The 17,715-nt window shown below is 46.9% G+C and overlaps 9 protein-coding genes and 1 non-coding gene across 10 annotated transcripts; 7 read left to right on the forward strand and 3 right to left on the reverse strand.

Annotated features, from left to right (window-relative positions):
* Positions 1-149: 149 nt before the first annotated feature.
* On the forward strand, positions 150-1,909 carry OGAPODRAFT_92284 (uncharacterized protein; the record flags this gene model as incomplete). Its single annotated transcript, XM_018357131.1, has 1 exon — positions 150-1,909. One exon carries the CDS (start codon positions 150-152, stop codon positions 1,431-1,433), a length of 1,284 nt encoding a protein of 427 aa, XP_018213505.1. The 3' UTR covers positions 1,434-1,909.
* OGAPODRAFT_6465 (uncharacterized protein) lies at positions 1,513-2,253 on the forward strand (the record flags this gene model as incomplete). Its single annotated transcript, XM_018355803.1, has 1 exon — positions 1,513-2,253. One exon carries the CDS (start codon positions 1,513-1,515, stop codon positions 2,251-2,253), a length of 741 nt encoding a protein of 246 aa, XP_018213506.1.
* On the forward strand, positions 1,956-4,682 carry OGAPODRAFT_15442 (uncharacterized protein). The gene has a single exon (XM_018353733.1). The coding sequence runs from the start codon at positions 2,320-2,322 to the stop codon at positions 4,675-4,677; it is 2,358 nt and encodes a 785-aa protein (XP_018213507.1). The 5' UTR covers positions 1,956-2,319; the 3' UTR covers positions 4,678-4,682.
* Positions 4,683-4,747: 65 nt separating this feature from the next.
* OGAPODRAFT_97309 (uncharacterized protein) lies at positions 4,748-5,829 on the forward strand (the record flags this gene model as incomplete). The annotated part of the gene is made up of 1 exon (XM_018357941.1): positions 4,748-5,829. The coding sequence occupies one exon, from the start codon at positions 4,748-4,750 to the stop codon at positions 5,792-5,794; it is 1,047 nt and encodes a 348-aa protein (XP_018213508.1). The 3' UTR covers positions 5,795-5,829.
* A 107-nt stretch (positions 5,830-5,936) lies between these two features.
* OGAPODRAFT_15443 (uncharacterized protein) lies at positions 5,937-8,652 on the forward strand. The gene has a single exon (XM_018353734.1). It carries the CDS (start codon positions 7,375-7,377, stop codon positions 8,590-8,592), a length of 1,218 nt encoding a protein of 405 aa, XP_018213509.1. The 5' UTR covers positions 5,937-7,374; the 3' UTR covers positions 8,593-8,652.
* A 51-nt stretch (positions 8,653-8,703) lies between these two features.
* On the forward strand, positions 8,704-11,610 carry OGAPODRAFT_74966 (uncharacterized protein). Its single transcript, XM_018355953.1, has 3 exons — positions 8,704-8,750; positions 8,789-9,038; positions 9,065-11,610. Exons 1-3 carry the CDS (start codon positions 8,736-8,738, stop codon positions 10,132-10,134), a joined length of 1,335 nt encoding a protein of 444 aa, XP_018213510.1. The 5' UTR covers positions 8,704-8,735; the 3' UTR covers positions 10,135-11,610.
* On the reverse strand, positions 9,144-12,838 carry OGAPODRAFT_92289 (uncharacterized protein). Its single transcript, XM_018357132.1, has 2 exons — positions 11,791-12,838; positions 9,144-11,559 (listed from the first exon to the last, which is right to left on the reverse strand). Exons 1-2 carry the CDS (start codon positions 12,786-12,788, stop codon positions 10,191-10,193), a joined length of 2,367 nt encoding a protein of 788 aa, XP_018213511.1. The 5' UTR covers positions 12,789-12,838; the 3' UTR covers positions 9,144-10,190.
* Positions 12,839-14,286: 1,448 nt separating this feature from the next.
* On the reverse strand, positions 14,287-14,360 carry OGAPODRAFT_t7. Its single transcript has one exon. It is a non-coding gene; the product is annotated as a tRNA-Met (tRNA).
* A 132-nt stretch (positions 14,361-14,492) lies between these two features.
* On the reverse strand, positions 14,493-16,212 carry OGAPODRAFT_92290 (uncharacterized protein; the record flags this gene model as incomplete). Its single annotated transcript, XM_018357133.1, has 1 exon — positions 14,493-16,212. The coding sequence occupies one exon, from the start codon at positions 16,210-16,212 to the stop codon at positions 14,494-14,496; it is 1,719 nt and encodes a 572-aa protein (XP_018213512.1).
* Positions 16,213-16,575: 363 nt separating this feature from the next.
* On the forward strand, positions 16,576-17,574 carry OGAPODRAFT_15446 (uncharacterized protein). Its single transcript, XM_018353735.1, has one exon. It carries the CDS (start codon positions 16,856-16,858, stop codon positions 17,105-17,107), a length of 252 nt encoding a protein of 83 aa, XP_018213513.1. The 5' UTR covers positions 16,576-16,855; the 3' UTR covers positions 17,108-17,574.
* The last annotated feature ends 141 nt before the right edge of the window (positions 17,575-17,715 follow it).

Genomic DNA, 17,715 nt, shown 5'->3' on the forward strand with positions numbered 1-17,715 from the left:
AAGCGCCCGCATGCCGTTGCGGGATATGACGAATCAAGGTGGCCCGATCCTCGACAGAAAATCGTTGAGCTCGTTTAAATATAACGGTAAATAGATTTGAAAAAACGGCCTTGAAATATTTTTTGCACGCGACTGTGGGGCAAATCTTGATGGAGACGGAGCAAAAGTTAGATACACTCCAATCTCAGTTTCCAGAAGTTAGTAAGGATGTGCTGCTGGAACTTCTAGTCACTTTTGATGGCTCTGTCGAGCAGACCAAGTCCATGCTCGAGGAGCAATTTGGGCCCCGGGAGATCAAGACAGACATCAAGACAGAGATCAAAGGGAAGCTCTCTGGTATAAAACGCAAGACACAGAGCGAAGCCGCTGCCAACACATCTTGTTCCTTGACAAAAAAGAGAGCGTTCTGTCAAAGACAGATATCATTCAAGGTGTCGAAAGCTAGCGCAAACATTTCCACCACCCTATACAATAAAGAGCAGATTGAATCCGTGGTTCCGTATCTGAAATTCTATCCTAATTTCCTACCCGAGAGTCTTGCAGACAGTCTTTTGGATGAACTCCTGTCGAAAAGAGCCAGCTTTAAAGATAAGATGTTCCACATTGCCGGTAACGAATGCCACTCAAACCACCAATCGACAGTGTTCTACGACGGCGGCATGACCGAACAGCTCTACGACAACGGATTCTACCAGAACTCAAAATATATGGCTCAGTCGTTCACCGGAACCTTGCGAACAGCCAAATTCCTGATCGAAGACCAGGCGAACGAAGTGCTTGCAACCACCAAGAGACACCCGCTCCAGGTACAGTCCGAATGGCGCGCATCATTGTGTGTGGGGAACTACTTCCATACAAACAAAAACCACCTAGACTGGCACTCAGACCGTCTCACCACCATTGGACCATTGCCGTTGATCTGTTCGCTAACTTTGGGAGCGACCCGAATATTTAGAGTCAGAAAACAGTACGGTGACAGTCCGGTCTACAACATCCCGCTTCCACATAACTCCCTATTGCTAATGCTTCCAGGCACACAGGAAGAGTTCAAACACTGTGTACCGTCATTGGGGAACTCCCTTGTGGCCAGGCATCCTAGAGCTGGCGAGACGCGTATCAACCTCACTCTGCGCATGAGTCGACCTCACCTGCTGAACAACACGCCGTGCTGCCCGGTTTGCAAGTCGTCCATGACGTTGCGCCGCATGTACAAGAAACCCGCATCCAGGGGATACTATTTCTGGCTTTGCGACGGAGGCTACCATTCGGGCAAAGAATGTCCGGGTTTCTATTTCGCCAACCTGTCTCTCATCGAGAAGCCGCACGCAAAGCTATATACCCGCGATGTAAAATATGCAACCCGCTGGCTGGCAGAGGACGACCATGAGGCCAGAACCGCTACAGAGTTTCACATGGAAGATGTTAAAGACTAGGCAGTGCAAATTTAGGGCGGTGCACCAGCAGAATTTCAGCGTTGCTAACTAAATTTAAGCCCGGAAGAAAGACGTAGCAATGAAAGCTGTGAGCACATGGCTGTTCCAAGCCACAGATGAGCGTCCAGTGACTCCCGAGCTGGATCTGCAAAATGTGCACAAACTTGCAATTCCCTCCTCGCCGTCCCCGGCCCAAAGCGAAGCAACTAGCCACATATATACCGGGACTCTGGCAGAAGGCCTGGAGCTACTGGCAGAGGCGTTGCAAAAGGACTCGGACCATCTGAGTGACGCCTTTGCCAGGATTCTGGACTCCATGGTCGATTCAGGGTTAGTGACGTCCACTCTGTACAAGATTGACGACGAGCTGAAATTCCTAATTCTGGAGACGTTTCTATCCGACAGCAACCTGGTCGAGCGGTTCAAAGCGCACCGCCAGCAGAACAGGGAGCAGGACGCTTTGCTGGCGATCGAGCGGGCCAAACGGGGGTTGGAAATGGCGAGCAGGACAGCCAGCTCTGTGAGTCCTTCAGAGCACTTTCCTCCGGAGGGCGAGAGAGCGAGATGGACCCTGAGGTTTGTGGAGTTTGTCGACCTCATTCTTACCATGTGGGACCTGCTCTTCACCGGCATCATCGGTCCGATCGTCTCCTACTTGTATGCCTGTCTTTGCGAACAGAGCTCCAAGTACGACATTGGCAGATACGTTGCAACAACACTTTTGTTCTGCAACATAATTCTCCGCCGGCTGGTTACCCTTTTAGGGCGTCTTGTCAGGCGTCGCGAAAACTCGCGCATCACGTCTTCGGGGCCAACGTGATGTTTATTTTTCGACGCGTGGGTGCACGAACACGCCTCACACCACTCCTGTTTTTCTGTTTACCGGATGTTTCAAAGGAACATCAAAAAGTTTGAGACAGGTGCGGAACCTGTTTGTAAACTTGAAACAATCCAATATTGCAAGAACAGCAGACTCTTTGCTGACACTTTGATTGGAATGGCGCCGTTGACTCCGCAACCAAAGCGGGAGGGTATCCACGAGCAGAGATCAAGAAACGACTATGGAGCAATGTCCCAGTTCACCCCTCCAAAGTCCTCAGAGAAGAGACATCCAGAAGGGCTCAACATCATCCATGAGGATGAGTCACTTTTTTCTGAACTCATGGTTCCCATCAACGTCGGTGACGACGAAGATCAGAAAGATTGGGTTGAAAGGATTCTCAAACAACAAACTCAGGAGATACGTTCGTGCGACTTGCTTGCAGACTCCCTCGTGAGTAGGAGCAGTCCCACTCTTCCAGACGAGTCTCCAGCAGCCACCGTTGATATGAAAGACCCTGACAGTCTGACCGCTGCGACGGACCGTCGTGATGAAATGATGCGCATCTTTAGTGTCCTTCGTGACGGACTGCGCGACTACAACTACCAGCTGGCTAACGCCGGGCCGGAAAGCGTTGTTATGGTGCGCTCTGACTTCCTTATCAACTACGGCCAGAGCGTCGGGTGCACTCTGCGCACAAAGATGATCAACGACTATCTGACGATGGCCAGAAACGATGAGGAGCTTCTCAATTACGGACTATCGCATGAGCTGGCAGATATGACTATTCTGGAGGAAATCCGGAATTTGGTCCGGGAAAGCGACCGTAAAAGAAAACTCTACATTAAGAGGAAGAACACGATGGTGGAAAACAAGCGTTCTGTCGGGAGTTCTGCTCCTGAAACTGGTGGCAGCCCAGCAGAAAGTGGAGAAAGAAAAAAGAAGAGCCGGTTTGGAAAATCAAAGGGTCTTAGTGTGGAGAAAATCTGCATAGGATACTATGGCAATAATCATCTGAGCGCAGTTGCCAACCTGGACCAGATTTTGAAGGTTGAAGAAGACGAAAAGTATATTATGGATCTTCGCAACAAGAACAATTTTTTGAGAGCTTGCATTGATGACATCTACTCGCCTGACTTAATTTTTGACCACTCCTTACTGTATACTAAAGTGCCATTGAACTTGAACCCTGATTTGAGCGTTGATTTAGAATCCAACAGGGCCGTGGCTTACGCAGAAAACACGCTTTGGGTAGCTTCCCATCTGGCTCCCAATGCAGTTTCAAGCGAGAGATTCTCCAGACTTTTGCAGATGCGGGTCATCTTCAAGGTCTACGATTGCGATAGGCTGTTGCTAAAGCGCACTGAACCTGTTACCGGGCACCTGCTCTCGGACAACGCACACATGAAAATCAACTTGCCTCTGAACGCAAAATACTGGTCCAGTCTGATCAACGAGTATTCGAATGGCTCTATCAACGGTTCCAAATTTGAGAATATCCACATCACCCACACAATGTATTTTGACGAGGAACCAGACATTGTGAGAACGGGCAAAGACGTTCCTATTTATTCGTTGATATGGGAATTCTTGTTAAACAACGAGATCAACTATCTGCCGCATTCCGTTAGCGTTCTCAAGAAAATCGATCCGCGAAAGTCGCTGACGATCAACAGTGTGAGGTCCAACTCGTTCTGCGAGCCATGCCCGGTTTCAAACAGAGGCCACAAAAGAACCAGATCAAGATCACTCACTGATCTGACTGCTCTTCGTCCACAAATGCATCCACCGCCAGTGTTCCAACAGATTGTGCCAAAACCTCAACCATTGCAAGACATCGCCGTAAGCTCTGCCCCGGCCTTCCAAACGCGTTTTGCGATCAACGATCCAAAAGACATGCGACGGTATCATATGCATTTGCAAGCTGCACAGATCAGGGCGCATCAATCTCAGCAGATTGCATTGCAACAACAGCAACAGCTGTACAATAGCTTCTATGGCGCTGGGTCAGAGGTCCAGTTTGTTCCTCAGGAATTTCAGTACCCACAGTCACACAACAGCTCGGATGACTCGATCTCGTCCAACTCTTCCATCGATCACACGCATGCCTCTTTTTCGGGCTCGATCCAGACTACGAAAAGCTCCGTCAGTGGCTCTACAGGCGTGACCCCTCGACTGAAGGAGTTCCAGTTTGAAGTTACCACTATACCTCCGCCCCGGGAAGCAGAATTTGGCTCTGGAAATCAAAGCTCACCTACATCTTCGACCATTTCTGCCCATTCCAACGATGGGCACGAGAGCTCGAAAAAAAAGGGAGGCATCAACACGCAGTCTTATCTGCCCGGCATGGGTTCGATCAACCTCAACGTCGGTGATTGCAGAGCCAGCGAGCTGGATTGGAAGTTTTATTACTACAACCCTTAAGGACATTTATATTTTGTATTTGTTACCCGGAAGGTAGTTTAAAAAAAAATCTTTGTTCATCGGTTTGTCCATGTCTGTGTCTAAAGGAGTGTGGTCAAAGTTTGTGAAGCGGTCGCCAAGTTTGGCGTTACGCAACAAGGCTCTTCGGACTGTCTTGCTGAGCCCTGATCTTCCGTATGGCCCAGTTTCTTTACGGTCTAAAGCCAGCAGAAGGAAATACCAATCGATCGAAGGTCTTGACCAAATCTACCCGCTAGCATACGAGATTTTGGAGAAGCGCAGTGAAGACATCTACTCGAAAATTGAAAGCCTCGATAAGAACAGTCCAACGTACGCTGAGCAAAAGGAGAAACTTGAGGTTGCGGCTGAAAAATTCAACCCTGAGGTTGTGTATATGGCAGAGTACATGAAAAATAGCCTCGACAGAACTCAGCCCGTGTTCAGATACTACATGAAGAAAGAATGGGAGGGCTATTCCAAAATGCTGCTCATGCAGAGACTCGAAACTTTGGCTGTTATCCCAGACACACTTCCTACCCTGGAGCCAGAGGTCGAGGTCAAGCTAAAGTTCCCGCACAATAATCAAGATAGATGGATACAACCGGGAACTTTGCTCTCATCAAACGTTACCAAAATGCCACCTTCGCTGGAAGTGATTGAGTTCAAAGAGACTACTGGTGACCTGTATACCGTCTTGATGGTCGATCCCGACACTCCCGATCTCGCTCAAGACAGCTACTCCACTACGCTTCTATGGGGAGTCAAGGATGTCACTCTCTCCAACACAGACTCCGTGATCGACGCCAAAAAACTGATGCAGAACGAAGACTGCGAGTTTGTTGAGTACCTGCCCCCGGTTTGTGAGAAAAACACCGGAAAGCACAGAATTGCATTTTGGGTTTTCAGGCAGGACGGCCCGCTGAGAAACGCTCCTAAAGGACTGAAAAGAGAATTTTTCAAGATTAGACAATTTGTGGAGGACAATAAGCTCACACCGGTTGGGGCGCATGTCATCCGTACCTTGTGGGACAGAAACACAGAGAACGTTAGAAAGATGTACGGCCTTCCCGAAGGACGTGTTTTCACAAGGGAACGGGTGCCATTTTTGAAAAGTTGAAGAACCTGTATATACTAGCATAATTTACAAATAATGCACCAAAAGTAAATTTTCGATTTTTTTTCTTCGTCGCGTCTATGACTGAGCCATGTGAGCGTAGAAAGCAACTCCGCCACCTGAACCAGAAAGCCTGGGCTGGAGAGCTGCTTGTCGTGGACTCTCCTGATACCTCTTTGAAAAGCAATATGGCTGTACTCAAGAAACTAAGTTCGGCCATCACAGCAGACACACAGAGTTCTTTGATAGACTCGATCAAGAGAGTTTCGCTTGAGAAATACTTAGATGAGTTGATCCCTGCAACGGCGGACGGGCTACTTTCTTTGAAAAAGAAGGAGACATTGGCTGCTGTTGAGGTGCTTTCGGTGCTGCATCAGCGATTTTCGTCTCGATTCACTTCAAAATTGGCATTATATTTTTTCCGTTCAGTTGAGGATTTTAAGGAACCCGAGCATCTGTCCGTCTTGGGCACTCTGATGAGATTGTATTGTGAGATGTACTTGGTTGATCTGATTCGTCTGGATGATAGTGTTGATAAGAGCAAGCTGCCCCGTTATTTGCTGAAATCGGACAGGCCTCTTCTTCTGGCCTACATCTCACAGCTACTCTCTCAACACGCTAATAACATAAAGCTGCTCCCGATTGTTTCTGGATTTGTTAGAAAGTTTGAAGATGTACTTCTATGCGAGAATGAGCTTCTAGCGGCGTCAGAGAGACTGTCATTAATCAAGCTTTTCACTAAATATAGTGAACATATATGCAAAGTGACCGAAAATACACATCGAGAAATATCTAGATTGGTGGACCAAGTCAACGAGATATCAAGAAAAACCGGTAAAGTGCCAGAATCACTTGAATCTGAACTCAAGGAGAAGAAAGACGAGTTTGCCAGATTGGAAGCTTATTCAGAATTTGCACATGAGGTGTTTTCCATTGAAAAACCCTCGCTGGCTCGGGAGGCGGAACCGACGGCCAAGATCACGGCTATTTCCGGACTTTCAGAAGCAAACCGTTGGGAGAGCGAGGAGCAACGCAAATTTTATGAAGAAGTTCCTGAGATCTCTGAAATGGTGGATCCGAGCTTGCTTTTGAAAAGGGGGACAGACGTAGAAGAGAAGAATGCTCGTAAAGATGAGCTCTCCGCATTCATCGAGCAGCTGGACGCTGCTACCACTGCGGAGGAGATAGATAACAAAGCCAGTGAATTTTGGCTGAAGGAAATGTACACCAAGTCTGCGGAAAATCGTCTGTATCGCCACGCATACTCTCATAACGTTAACTCTAAAGCCTTTGCAAGGTTCCTATGCATCAACCGCAATGTGTTCAAAGCTCTAATTCAAAAATTAGAAAACAAAGCTGATGCGATCCTGCAAGATCATCAGATGATGTCGCATCTAGATTACAACATGGTCAGGCTATATTGCGAAATGGTGAATTTCAACTTAATTCCTGGTACGAAGGTTTTAAATACTCTGCGAGTGCTAGTGGTAAGTGTTGGGGAGGGGGTGGCTTTAGATCTGCTGACGCTAATATTCGACTATTCCAGATTCACCATTCTCTATCGACCGGAGTATTCTGAGGCCATGAACAACTTGCTCCATCTTCTTCAAAGCGTGATAAGCAGGCTGCAAGGAGACCGTCAAAAAGCCGCACAGGCTTTTTTTACGTCGCTTGCCGTTGCTGAAGACAAGGTGCAGGTCGAAACAGCAAAACCCAAGATCCAATTCCTTGATTATATGTTGAAACGGGCTCTGCAAAACCAGGTTTTCTTTTCTGTGTTTCTTGAATTCGAATGGGACCCCGAGTCGTATTCCAAGATCGTGGACTTTTTTACCCATCCAGAGTCGATAACTTATGATGAAATCCCTACTCTAGTTTCTTTTCTTAAATGGTTAGGTGAGCGAGATCCAGTTCTAGTAACAGTTGTGGTTGATGGCCTGATAGAGGAATTTCAAAATGGCTTTGAATTGAATGATTTCCGTCACAATAGGAAGAGAATGGCGATTGCAAGCTACCTGGCGCAACTTGCGGCCAAGAGGTTGATAACCGCCACACTTTTTCGAAATTTAGTCAAATATGCGATTTTCGAATCTGTTCATGGCGATCCATCTAACTGGTTCTGGGCAAAGATGGTGTGCCTGTTTTTCGAACTGTCAAAGAAAAATATGCCGTTGGAGCTGATGCTATTTGACTATCACCTGTTGCTCCAAGGTGAACTGCCCCTTGACCTGAACTTGCAAGTGGTCAAGTGTTTCGAGTCACGCGGCGTGAAACGTGCAAATAGCGCAGCGGAGGCAGCTAAACGGATCAGTGAACTTAGCCAAGCTGCCCGCCAAATGCCTGAACCTGAGCAGGAAGATGACGAAGAGCAGGAGCAGGAGGTAGATGAGGTTTCGGACTCAGAAGATACAGAAGATATGGGCGACTCAGAGACCGAGGATGAGTCCGACGAGGACGACGACACTGAACCTGAGCTGGACGAGAACATGATCAACGAACAGCTCGAGATGAGCATTCAGTCAGAATTTGACAGCATGCTGGCTTCAAGTCTGAAAACTTCCAGCTCAGCAAACCCTCGGCCTCGTGGGCGCCATCCTGTCGGCGCGCTTGTTCGTAAGGAACAAACGGAAAACGGAGCCAACAAGTATACATTATTAGCGAGAACGGGAAACAAGATTGCGGCGCGAAAGATCGAGGTTCCCGATGACGTGGACTTTGTTGCTGAACAGCTGAGCAACGCAGAGCTGTGGGAGCAGGAACGCGACAGGATCAAGGACTTTGTGCTCAGTCAGCACCAATGATGTGCTTTTTGTGGTGCAAGGGTGTATATTAGATCAAAATACAAGACTCTGCTTTTTTCCGGCATGGGGGGGCAGCTCATAACCTAGGACAAGTTTTTCCAAAGTTTTATTGGTGAAATAATAGAGGGGAAAACAAATAGACCATGTCCACACTAAACGTGAGTATTGGAGCTCGATTCGTGCAACTAACCTTCAGGTCCTTAGATATTCCTCATTGGCCGCTGGCATTGTGTACGGAGCTTACCACACCTACACTTTGAAGCTCGAAGGTGAGAAGAAACAAGAACTGTACGATTACCAGAAAAAGCTGAAGCTGGTGGAGGCTGCCAAGGCTGAATATAGAAAGCTGAACCCACCTAAGCAAGCCGCTTCTACCGAGGCTGTGAACTTCGATGATCCAGAATTTGATTTCGGGAAATTTATTTTGGGTGCTGTTGAGAAACTAGGTAGTTGAAAAATATAGTATAAAAAGTGTACGAAATTTTTGGAAATCTTAGCATGTTGATCTATAACACCAGAGTGGCCTCCTATGGCCCTGGGTTTACATCTAGGTTGACGGTATCTGCTCGTTTAGGTAGACGGTGTTTTTCGAACGACTCGTATACCTTCAGAAACTTTCAAAACGGCCACACGATTGCTAAACACTTTGAGACCGCTGGCCATGGATATCTGATGTCTTTGGCTTTTGAGCCAAAAGATCGCCTCAAAGACGTAAACCGTCCTGACGACGGGCTCATTTCCAAGTACCGCAAGAAGGTCCAGACCAATACTGTGTACGATTCGCCTACGGGAGAAGATAATTATGTGATGGCATATAATGATTCCAAGGTGCTGGCTGGCGTTCTGGACGGGGTTGGTGGCTGGTCTGAGCAAGGGTTTGATTCCAGTGCGATCAGCCGCGAGCTGTCCACCCATGTAACAATGGAATTTTTACACGAGGATCACCTTACTCCGCTTGAGATCTTGGACAAGGCATACACCAAAATGAAGCAGGACGGGTCTGTTGAGGTTGGCTCTACGACCATCTGTTTTGGCGTCATTGATGCTATGACAAACAAGCTGCATGCTGTCAATTTGGGTGACTCCTGGTTCGGAGTCTTTAGGAAACAAAATTCGCGGTTCAAGTGCGTCTTCGAGTCCAAAGAGCAGACATATTCGTTTAACGCTCCGTATCAGTTATCTGTGATTCCGCAAGAATTCTTGGACATAGCGAAAAAGAAGGGCTCCAAGTATTTAATGAATCTGCCCAAAGATGCAGACGAGTACGAATTCCAGCTCGAGTCAGGAGACGTGATCATGTTCACTACTGACGGCTTAATTGATAACGTGGTCATCAATGATGTGGCGCTGTATCTGGATGACTGTTTTGCAGCAGATCAGATAGGGGAAATGAATATGAACCTTGTTCGGAACGTCAAAGAGCTGAGTCTTAATAGCAACTTCAAGAGCGTGTTTTCGCAGCGACTAAGCGATCTTACTGGCCAAGATTACATTGGAGGCAAGCCAGACGACATCACCAGCGTGGTAGTCTATGTCCAGTAATGAACACCCGGGTCCATTTACGCACTACTTAATAATACACCGCGCGATTCTATTTATCAAGCTTCAACTGGCTCGAAACATCCGATCGGCGACTTGACTCTCAGCGTGTACTCGCACTTCTCCGGCTCCGTAACGGCAACGATGGTGTTTTTTTCGCCGCATTCCAGCTGAACAGTGGCCTTTCTCACCGGACCGTTCCAGCATTTGTCTCCATGTTCGTAGATCAGCTTGAGCTGCTGTTTTTCTTCGTCAAAGTCGGTCCGTTCAAAACGGCCTATTCTAACTGCATGGCCATTGCGATCTATTTGCTCCACTTTTTCCACGAAGCACAATCTATAATCATAATCGCCAATTTTGTCCACGATACAATCGTCCATAGCCATGAGAATTTGTTGTGGTCCGTAGTCTTTATTAAGCCGCTCCTCCTTTGTGTGCAAATCTCTTCTTAACCGCTTCAATTCGTCTTCGATTTCCTTCTTCCGCTTTTCTGACTCTCTTGTCGACGGGATCTTTTGGCGTCTGTTTGACACGCCCAGGAAAGAGTTCACCATGGCTTTGAAAGTGGATTTGAAGTCGAACAGTTCGTTTTCGGCCTCGTCTCCACCGCCAGCCAGTTTCCGAATTTCTGTCTCAGAGTCTTTCAACTGGCTTTGCAGAGTTTCGAACAGAGATTTAACTTCACTGTCCTGATCACTGTGCTTTTCGTCCTTCGTCAAACCTTGATTGACAGAATACTCCTGGAATGCTTGAGCTGCAGCTTTTACGGCCGGGTCATTGAAATTGTGGTTATACTCGTTACTCATAGATTCCAAAATCTCTTCCAGGTTTCTCAGATTCTGTCTTTTGGCGTCGAGTTGCTTGAGCTTTTCCGAGATCTGCGAGGAAATGTCCTCCAATTTCGAGTCCAGCTGCTCAAACACTGAGATTATGGCGCTTTCCTTTTCTGTAGGAGCCTTCAGCTGGTTGAGACCATAAAGTTCTTGGTCGAGTTTCTCGATCTCGGCAGACAATTGTGTAATTTCGTACTTCAACTTGGTCCGCTGTTTGTGTGCTTTGTGCTGAATTTTAGCCTTATTGGCTAGTCCCCTAGAAATAACCGCATTTCGTGCCGCTGTTTCCTCCTCCCATGATTTCTTCATTTGTGCGCATCTAGATGGGCATTTTCCATCAGCCTCGTCAGAACCATCGCAACACAGATCGTAATCACAAATGCCATCGTTGACCTTGTAGGAAGGCAAATAGCTTGGGCGGAACCCTTCATTCGCGCAGTAAAATCGACCCAAGCTGCACGCAGAAGTCCCTGGCTCGTCAGAACCATCTGGACAATCACAGTAATCGTCATTAATCTTGTCAAAAGAGATCCTGATCTCCGGATTGCCCAGACATGCCCAAAGCCCGTCCTCGTCAGGCCTATACAGCGATTGTCTATCTGGCTCAACGCCGCGTATCCATTCTGCGGCAACGCAGCAACAGAACAAAAAAAGTGCACGCATCAATAAAGAAGTGAACAAATAAATAATTCTGAACTGTATTTTGACTATTTTATTCAAAAAGAATAGAGGTCAGCTCCTCATGGCAGGACAGCGAGATTTAGTCCGCATTTAGAGACACTCTAGATATAAACAGTCGGTCAGTTACCGTTGAGGGTGCGTAAACCCGAGATGGGCTGAGTAGTGCGAGTATGCCACGGGCCGGGAAATATAGTGAGGCGCATACGGAGGAGGATTCCCTGCGTATGGCTGATATAATAGTACAGGCGACCGCTGAACGTGCGGTGAAGGGTGTGAGTGGTGTCTGACCATGGGGAACGCGGTCTGAGGTGGAGACCGAGGCATCATGGCAGCGCTCAAGGGAGGAGGGGGCATCGGAGAGTTCATAACCGGTGGTAGCGTACCTGACGTCGGGGATTGCATGATTTCTCCATGTTCGAGATGGACTTCCTGCGGCTTTGGCTGTGGCATGTACCTGTACCGTCGGGCCCCATAGGGGACTTGTTCGTATCCTGCGCACACTTTTTTCGATTTCTCGCAGTTGAAACAGAAAGGCTTGCGTTCGTCGCACTTGATTCGTCGCCGGCGGCACGTGAGACAGCCGGTTCTTGTTCGCTTGCGTACTACGCGTTTGCGTTTGTCTGTTCTCTCTGTTGAGCTGTCAGGTGATTGTTCCCGTTTATCTAGCATTGGATCGTGCGCCGAGTGGCTCTTTTCTGGCGAGTAGCCGGCGAACGACTGGTGCCGTTGCTGGGGCGCGGCGTAATAGGCGGTGACGGGATCGTATAGCGGAGGGTAAACTTCTTGGCCTGGTAAAGATGCCGCATGGGGTCGTGGATGAGGGGACACGGGTGCACTCAATATCGACGATAGAGGCGGCAGGTGGACCTCCTGTTTGGCATGTAAGTCGGAAAGGGAAGGCGGACGTGAATTGTGGCGACTGAAAGGATCCCGATACACAGTTTGTTCGACAGCATAGCGGTTCGAGGATGTTTGCGGCGCTGGTGGTGGTGGTGGGAAGAGACACAAATCTGGACTGTCTCTGGAAGGACTGGTGATGGATGCTGTGAGGCTGGAAATGGAGGGTAGTTTGACGGAGGATGTACCTGAGGATTCAGGGGTCTGCCCTATACTCGAATTCTCACGATTGAGTACGGAAGCCATGATTGACACAAAGGGGCCAGAAACAATAACTGAGTTGGGGCTTAATCTACTGTGGGTTCAGTAAAACCGTAATAAGAGCATTAGCTGGTATAATCGATTGCTTGGGGTTATAAAGAGCAGAAGAGTATTAAAATCTACCCAAATCTCATTTCACTTCCGGATTCTGACAGTAGACGCAAAAGGAAAAAAAGAACTACTGCAAAGGCAAAAATAATACAAGTACATCAGGAAACCCAGTTGCCTGGAAGTGCAGGAGTCAATATGCAGTTTGCAGATTCCGCATATCACGCCTACTGTATTTGGAATACGGGTGCACCGATCGCAGATCCATTGCGCAAAGATGCAGGAGTATCAATCGGCAAGTGTTTTGCTGGTCGAACATTTCGAATTTGCGACAAAAAAACGCAAACAAACAAACTTCTTAGCACCGGAACTTGGCACACATACAAGTCGGATATCCGCCCTGACTATGTCGCGTAGGTGCCATAGCATTTAATTTCACCCGGAGACAAGGATTGTTTATTGTGTGGTTCCCCCGAGGTATTTTTATGCAAGATAGCCAACTAATTCCTTTAAGTGTATACTCGCACCATCAGCACGCCTTAACGAGCTGGTGATGCCGTATTCGAAGGAGGTGCAAATAATTTCTCCGACTTCTCATGCAGATACGGCCTGCAATAGCATAATCATCTGTCGTGTTTGTTTGCATGGCCCGAAAACACGCTGTTTTTGACTAGGGTGCATGAGCTACAATCTTACGTAAATAGGGGGGTCACCGCCCCACTGGTAACAAACTTGTGACATGGCTGCATCTTTGATGATGCCCTTAAAATAACGATTTGCGCCTATTCACATTTGATGCCCTTTTTTGTTGTGTGGGCTCATCATGCATATTATTTTTAGGACACGCATGAACATATACAATTGTCGGTTAGCATTCAGGTCCCCCTACTCGCATCTCTCTTGCCGAGTATTTTCCGCGGTTTCTGTCATATACAAGTGGCAACTGTAATATTGCTGGGATTTGCGTTCAGTATCCTCTTTTGATGATCATCCTGATTATACAAATATTCTGGAGGCTACACTGTCTAGTGTCAAATGTAGGTCTCCGCCTTAGGCGAAAATCCTAATCTGGGCACCAAGTGCGTCTAGCGTCGATAAAGTTTTGACTACAACACTTGTTGGCCTGTTTTACTGAACACAAAATTTGGGCTTCCCTTTTCAAAGCTCGAGACCTCTCAAGTGCGAGTATACATTGTGACATCACTAGAAAAAGAAATTCGGGTTCTTACGCGACTACTTCAATTCGAATTCAAGCTTGAACGATTCAAAGCCTTAATCGCCAACAATCTATTCCAGCGCATGTCATGCCTATTCGCTGGCCTCTCAAATAATAGATTTTCAGCTCTTTCACAATAGCAGTAGTATTCTATTTTTTTTCCCGCATTTTCGATAAGATTGTAGACTATTCAACTTGCATTTAAAGTTTCAAAAAAAGTGCTCTCGGCGAGAATCGAACACGCGATCTTCAGATTATGAGACTGACGCCTTAACCGACTGGGCCACGAGAGCTTATTCGTAGTCACTACTATGGTGACTGCATGTGTGTCTTGTGCCCCGGAAGTTGCAAGGAGAATCGCCCCAATGGACACATGAATCTAACTAGTAGAAAGTTGAGAGTAGTTATTACTTACTATATCACTACTTATTTCTCTTTTATGACCTCTCTTTCGACAAGGAGGGCATCCTGCGTTGGTTGAACCGTATCTGGATTTTCTGGAGGATCTTGAGCGCCAGCGTTCCATTCTTCTAATTCAAGTTGATGCTCTCTCTCAATAGCATACTTCACAGCCTCCAAAACATTATCACACGTGTACTTTGGCTTGTATTTAGGGACTGTTCCCTCCTGGTAAACACCCGTCTTGACCAAGATCGAGTGCCATGATTCGTCGTGAGAGTTTGCGAAACGGATATCAGACTCTGGAGTGTCACCAACAAAGTACACAGTCGATGCTGGCGGCAAATCCAGAGTCAGTTGCGATAATTTTTGAATAGTCAATCCTTCATCTTCGTCATCGGAATCTTCAGAGTCTGTCTCATTGAAAACCCCTCTCTTAGGTTCTGTTTTCTGCTTTCCGCCCTTGTCTTTTTCTTCCTTCTTCTGTTCGTCGGCTTTCTGAGCAGGCGTTTTGAAGCTGAGAGCTTCTTCTTCCTCCTCGCCATCCTCTCCCGAATATTCGGAAGCCACCGCAGAGGCGATCTCTTCGACATGCTCTTCTAACACATCTTGTCTCCAGTTCTTGAGAACCTTTTCTGCAAATTTGAAAGTGCCACGCTGAGGTTTGCCGAATCTGGTGACCTTAAGCTCCTTTCCGGTATGTTCTCTATAGAGAGCAGCAATGGAAACTTGCAAGGCACCCATACCATACCGGGAAAGCTTATAATTGGTTGCCCAAATAAAGTCTGAGTGGGCAAAGTAAATTGGAGGCCCCTCCTCAAATGTCTCGCTGACAGTTCCCATGACTCCATTCTTGGACATCAAAAGCTCTAGGATGATCTGCTGGTCAGCGGCCCAATTTCTGGAGTCTGCAAAGACCAAGATTGCATCAATTTTGATTTTCGAGAAATCGACGTCTTTCTTGCACACTTTTTTATCCTCTTCGGTCAATGTGTAGTAGGGTGTCACGCTTGGGTTCCAGTACATCACATCCAATGGGATGTACACGTTCTTGAAACCATAACCCTCAGCAACTTTACGACACTTGTCACCAACACCACCAACAACAAGCACGTTGTTGTAAACGGCAACAAGGTCCTTCATCGGTGTGTGACCCTGAATGATCTGGTCCTCGGTGATCTCAACTCCCAATCTCTCGCTCAATTCCTTAGCACGCTCACTCTCTGGTCTACCTCCACCGTTGGTGACAAAAATGTAAGGAACTTTGATATTGTACTTGTTCTCACCGTTCAACATCTTGATGGCCTCTCTGGCATATGGGATAGTCTCAGGGCCTTTCACAATGACGCCGTCAATATCAAATGCAAACGCATACGACGCAACACGAAAATGGTCCACGATGTGGGTCTTATACCGGACAGGGTGTCCGTCAGAGCCTAAAGACAACATCGATAGACGGGAGTGCGATTTGCCCAAGCTAGCCTTCGAGCCCGTCTTCTTGAGACTCACATTGCTGTTGCCATTACTCAATTTTGATAGAGCGGCAAGAGAGGGCGACCTCATCGACCCTGCCCACTGATCTGACAAAGAGAGTGAGGAGACCCTTTTTTTACGTGCCGCAGGCGTCATGCTGTCAATTCCGTCGTTATTCAGATACGACTGGACAGGGGGGCTAGCGGTGCTGGCAGTCTTGGCAGTTTCTGCGTTCGTAGGGGCGTTCTGTATCTCCAAATTTTGCGATTCCATTATATTGATGTCGTCTAACTAGTAATTGGGGCCTTTTTATACTGGCCGTAACATGACAGAGAGTCAATGACGTAACACGTTAGTTCTTTGTGCCGCGCACGACCGTCAGCTTGGTGTTTTTTTGAATGCCCAGTGCAGTATTTTCCGGCACATTCTAAGGGCAATTACACGGGCAAGTGGCGTAAGCAGACGTTTGAACGTGCCAAATAGCAAGTTGATAATAGCAGGGTCAGGAACATTCTCGACGTATTTAGGTTATCATACATTGCCTTTGGCGCTACTGCGACCACGAAGTGTATATCGTTTGTGCATCTTGTGCTACACTTGTGACTCGCTTAAGAAATTTAATCCGATTGTTATGCTGCAATTAATAAATTGTAGGTTTTGACAGTCGTCCTTATCAAAAAATTACCTAAGTGCTACCGAGCAAGTGTGTTTGACACTGACTAGTCTAATTCGAGTAGAACAACATGTACAAAAACTGACGGCCTTGATCTCTCGCGATCCCTTCGGTTGGATGATGGTAGGTTATGGTACTTCGAATTGCGGTCCTCCTGATGCGCGTCGCGTCGGTTTTTGGACCTCCCCACCGAAACCTGAAGCTCCTCGATAGAACAGCTTTCTATATCGAAAAGCCGGCGAAATGGAAATAGCAATGTGTCCTGTCAACCCCACCAACTACATCCTTGATACATCTAGCTCAGTTGTTCAATCCTCTTGGGCGACTCAGATCGTCCTGTCAGATGCCTGTGGTGTATTTGTTACTTTCGATACAAATAAATTCTCTATTCTGACGTCATCACCACAATGTGTGTTGTCAAAGAACTTTTTTATAGGTGCACCAGAAAGCAAGATCGATAAACGTGCGTGCTATAAGTCTTGCATAATTGGATGAATCACTGGCTTTTTGCATAGATTCTAAGCCTCAAGTTAAGCTCGATAGGATACCTGCAAGCTGAGAAACCCATTGTAATAGTTTCAGTACGCTATTATGCTGTGCGGTTTTTCTGATCCTTCCTGGTTCGACCTAAATAAGGACCATTTTGATTCATTTGAGAAATCTAGAGCGTCCGGTAGCCGTCACAGTACTTAGTTACCTATTATCCTTGCTAACGATACAAATAGATTTTGTCGTTCCAAGTGCGTGTAATATCAATACTGCTGGCGCAAAGAACGAAAAATGAGTTCTATTCCACAATAATGACGAATAATCGTTTTCTACACTTGCATGGCACTGGAGGTGATGTTCATCAAAATTGACAGCCCACGCCCAGTAAATTCAAACCTCAAAGGTAGTATAAACAAAAAGATGTTACTCGATGTCAACAGGTTCTTAAACCAGCTCGAACTAGCCGACTTCAGCCTCTGCTGTGTTAACGTAGTTGCTACTAAATTAAGTACGCAAGCCCGGAAAATATTTCTCTAAAATTGGTAGCTTTAAAAAAGCAAGGTTTTTATTTATCAGCCCATATTGCATCACGCAAATATTGGCTGCCGAAGTTG

The sequence above is a fragment of the Ogataea polymorpha genome (genome assembly GCF_001664045.1).
Source record: "Ogataea polymorpha strain NCYC 495 leu1.1 chromosome Unknown OGAPOscaffold_1, whole genome shotgun sequence".
NCBI classification, from domain to species: domain Eukaryota; kingdom Fungi; phylum Ascomycota; class Pichiomycetes; order Pichiales; family Pichiaceae; genus Ogataea; species Ogataea polymorpha.

Bases quoted from the DNA above. Each gene is read 5' to 3' on its own strand.
- OGAPODRAFT_15442 (XM_018353733.1), top strand. From the start codon at position 2,320: ATGTTTCAAAGGAACATCAAAAAGTTTGAGACAGGTGCGGAACCTGTT.
- OGAPODRAFT_15443 (XM_018353734.1), top strand. From the start codon at position 7,375: ATGAACAACTTGCTCCATCTTCTTCAAAGCGTGATAAGCAGGCTGCAA.
- OGAPODRAFT_74966 (XM_018355953.1), top strand. The intron at 9,039-9,064 runs GTAGTTGAAAAA...TAGTATAAAAAG, and splicing joins GGGTGCTGTTGAGAAACTAG to TGTACGAAATTTTTGGAAAT.
- OGAPODRAFT_92289 (XM_018357132.1), bottom strand. From the start codon at position 12,788: ATGGCTTCCGTACTCAATCGTGAGAATTCGAGTATAGGGCAGACCCCT. The intron at 11,560-11,790 runs GTTTACGCACCC...TGAGCCAGATAG, and splicing joins CACTACTCAGCCCATCTCGG to ACAATCGCTGTATAGGCCTG.
- OGAPODRAFT_15446 (XM_018353735.1), top strand. From the start codon at position 16,856: ATGGAAATAGCAATGTGTCCTGTCAACCCCACCAACTACATCCTTGAT.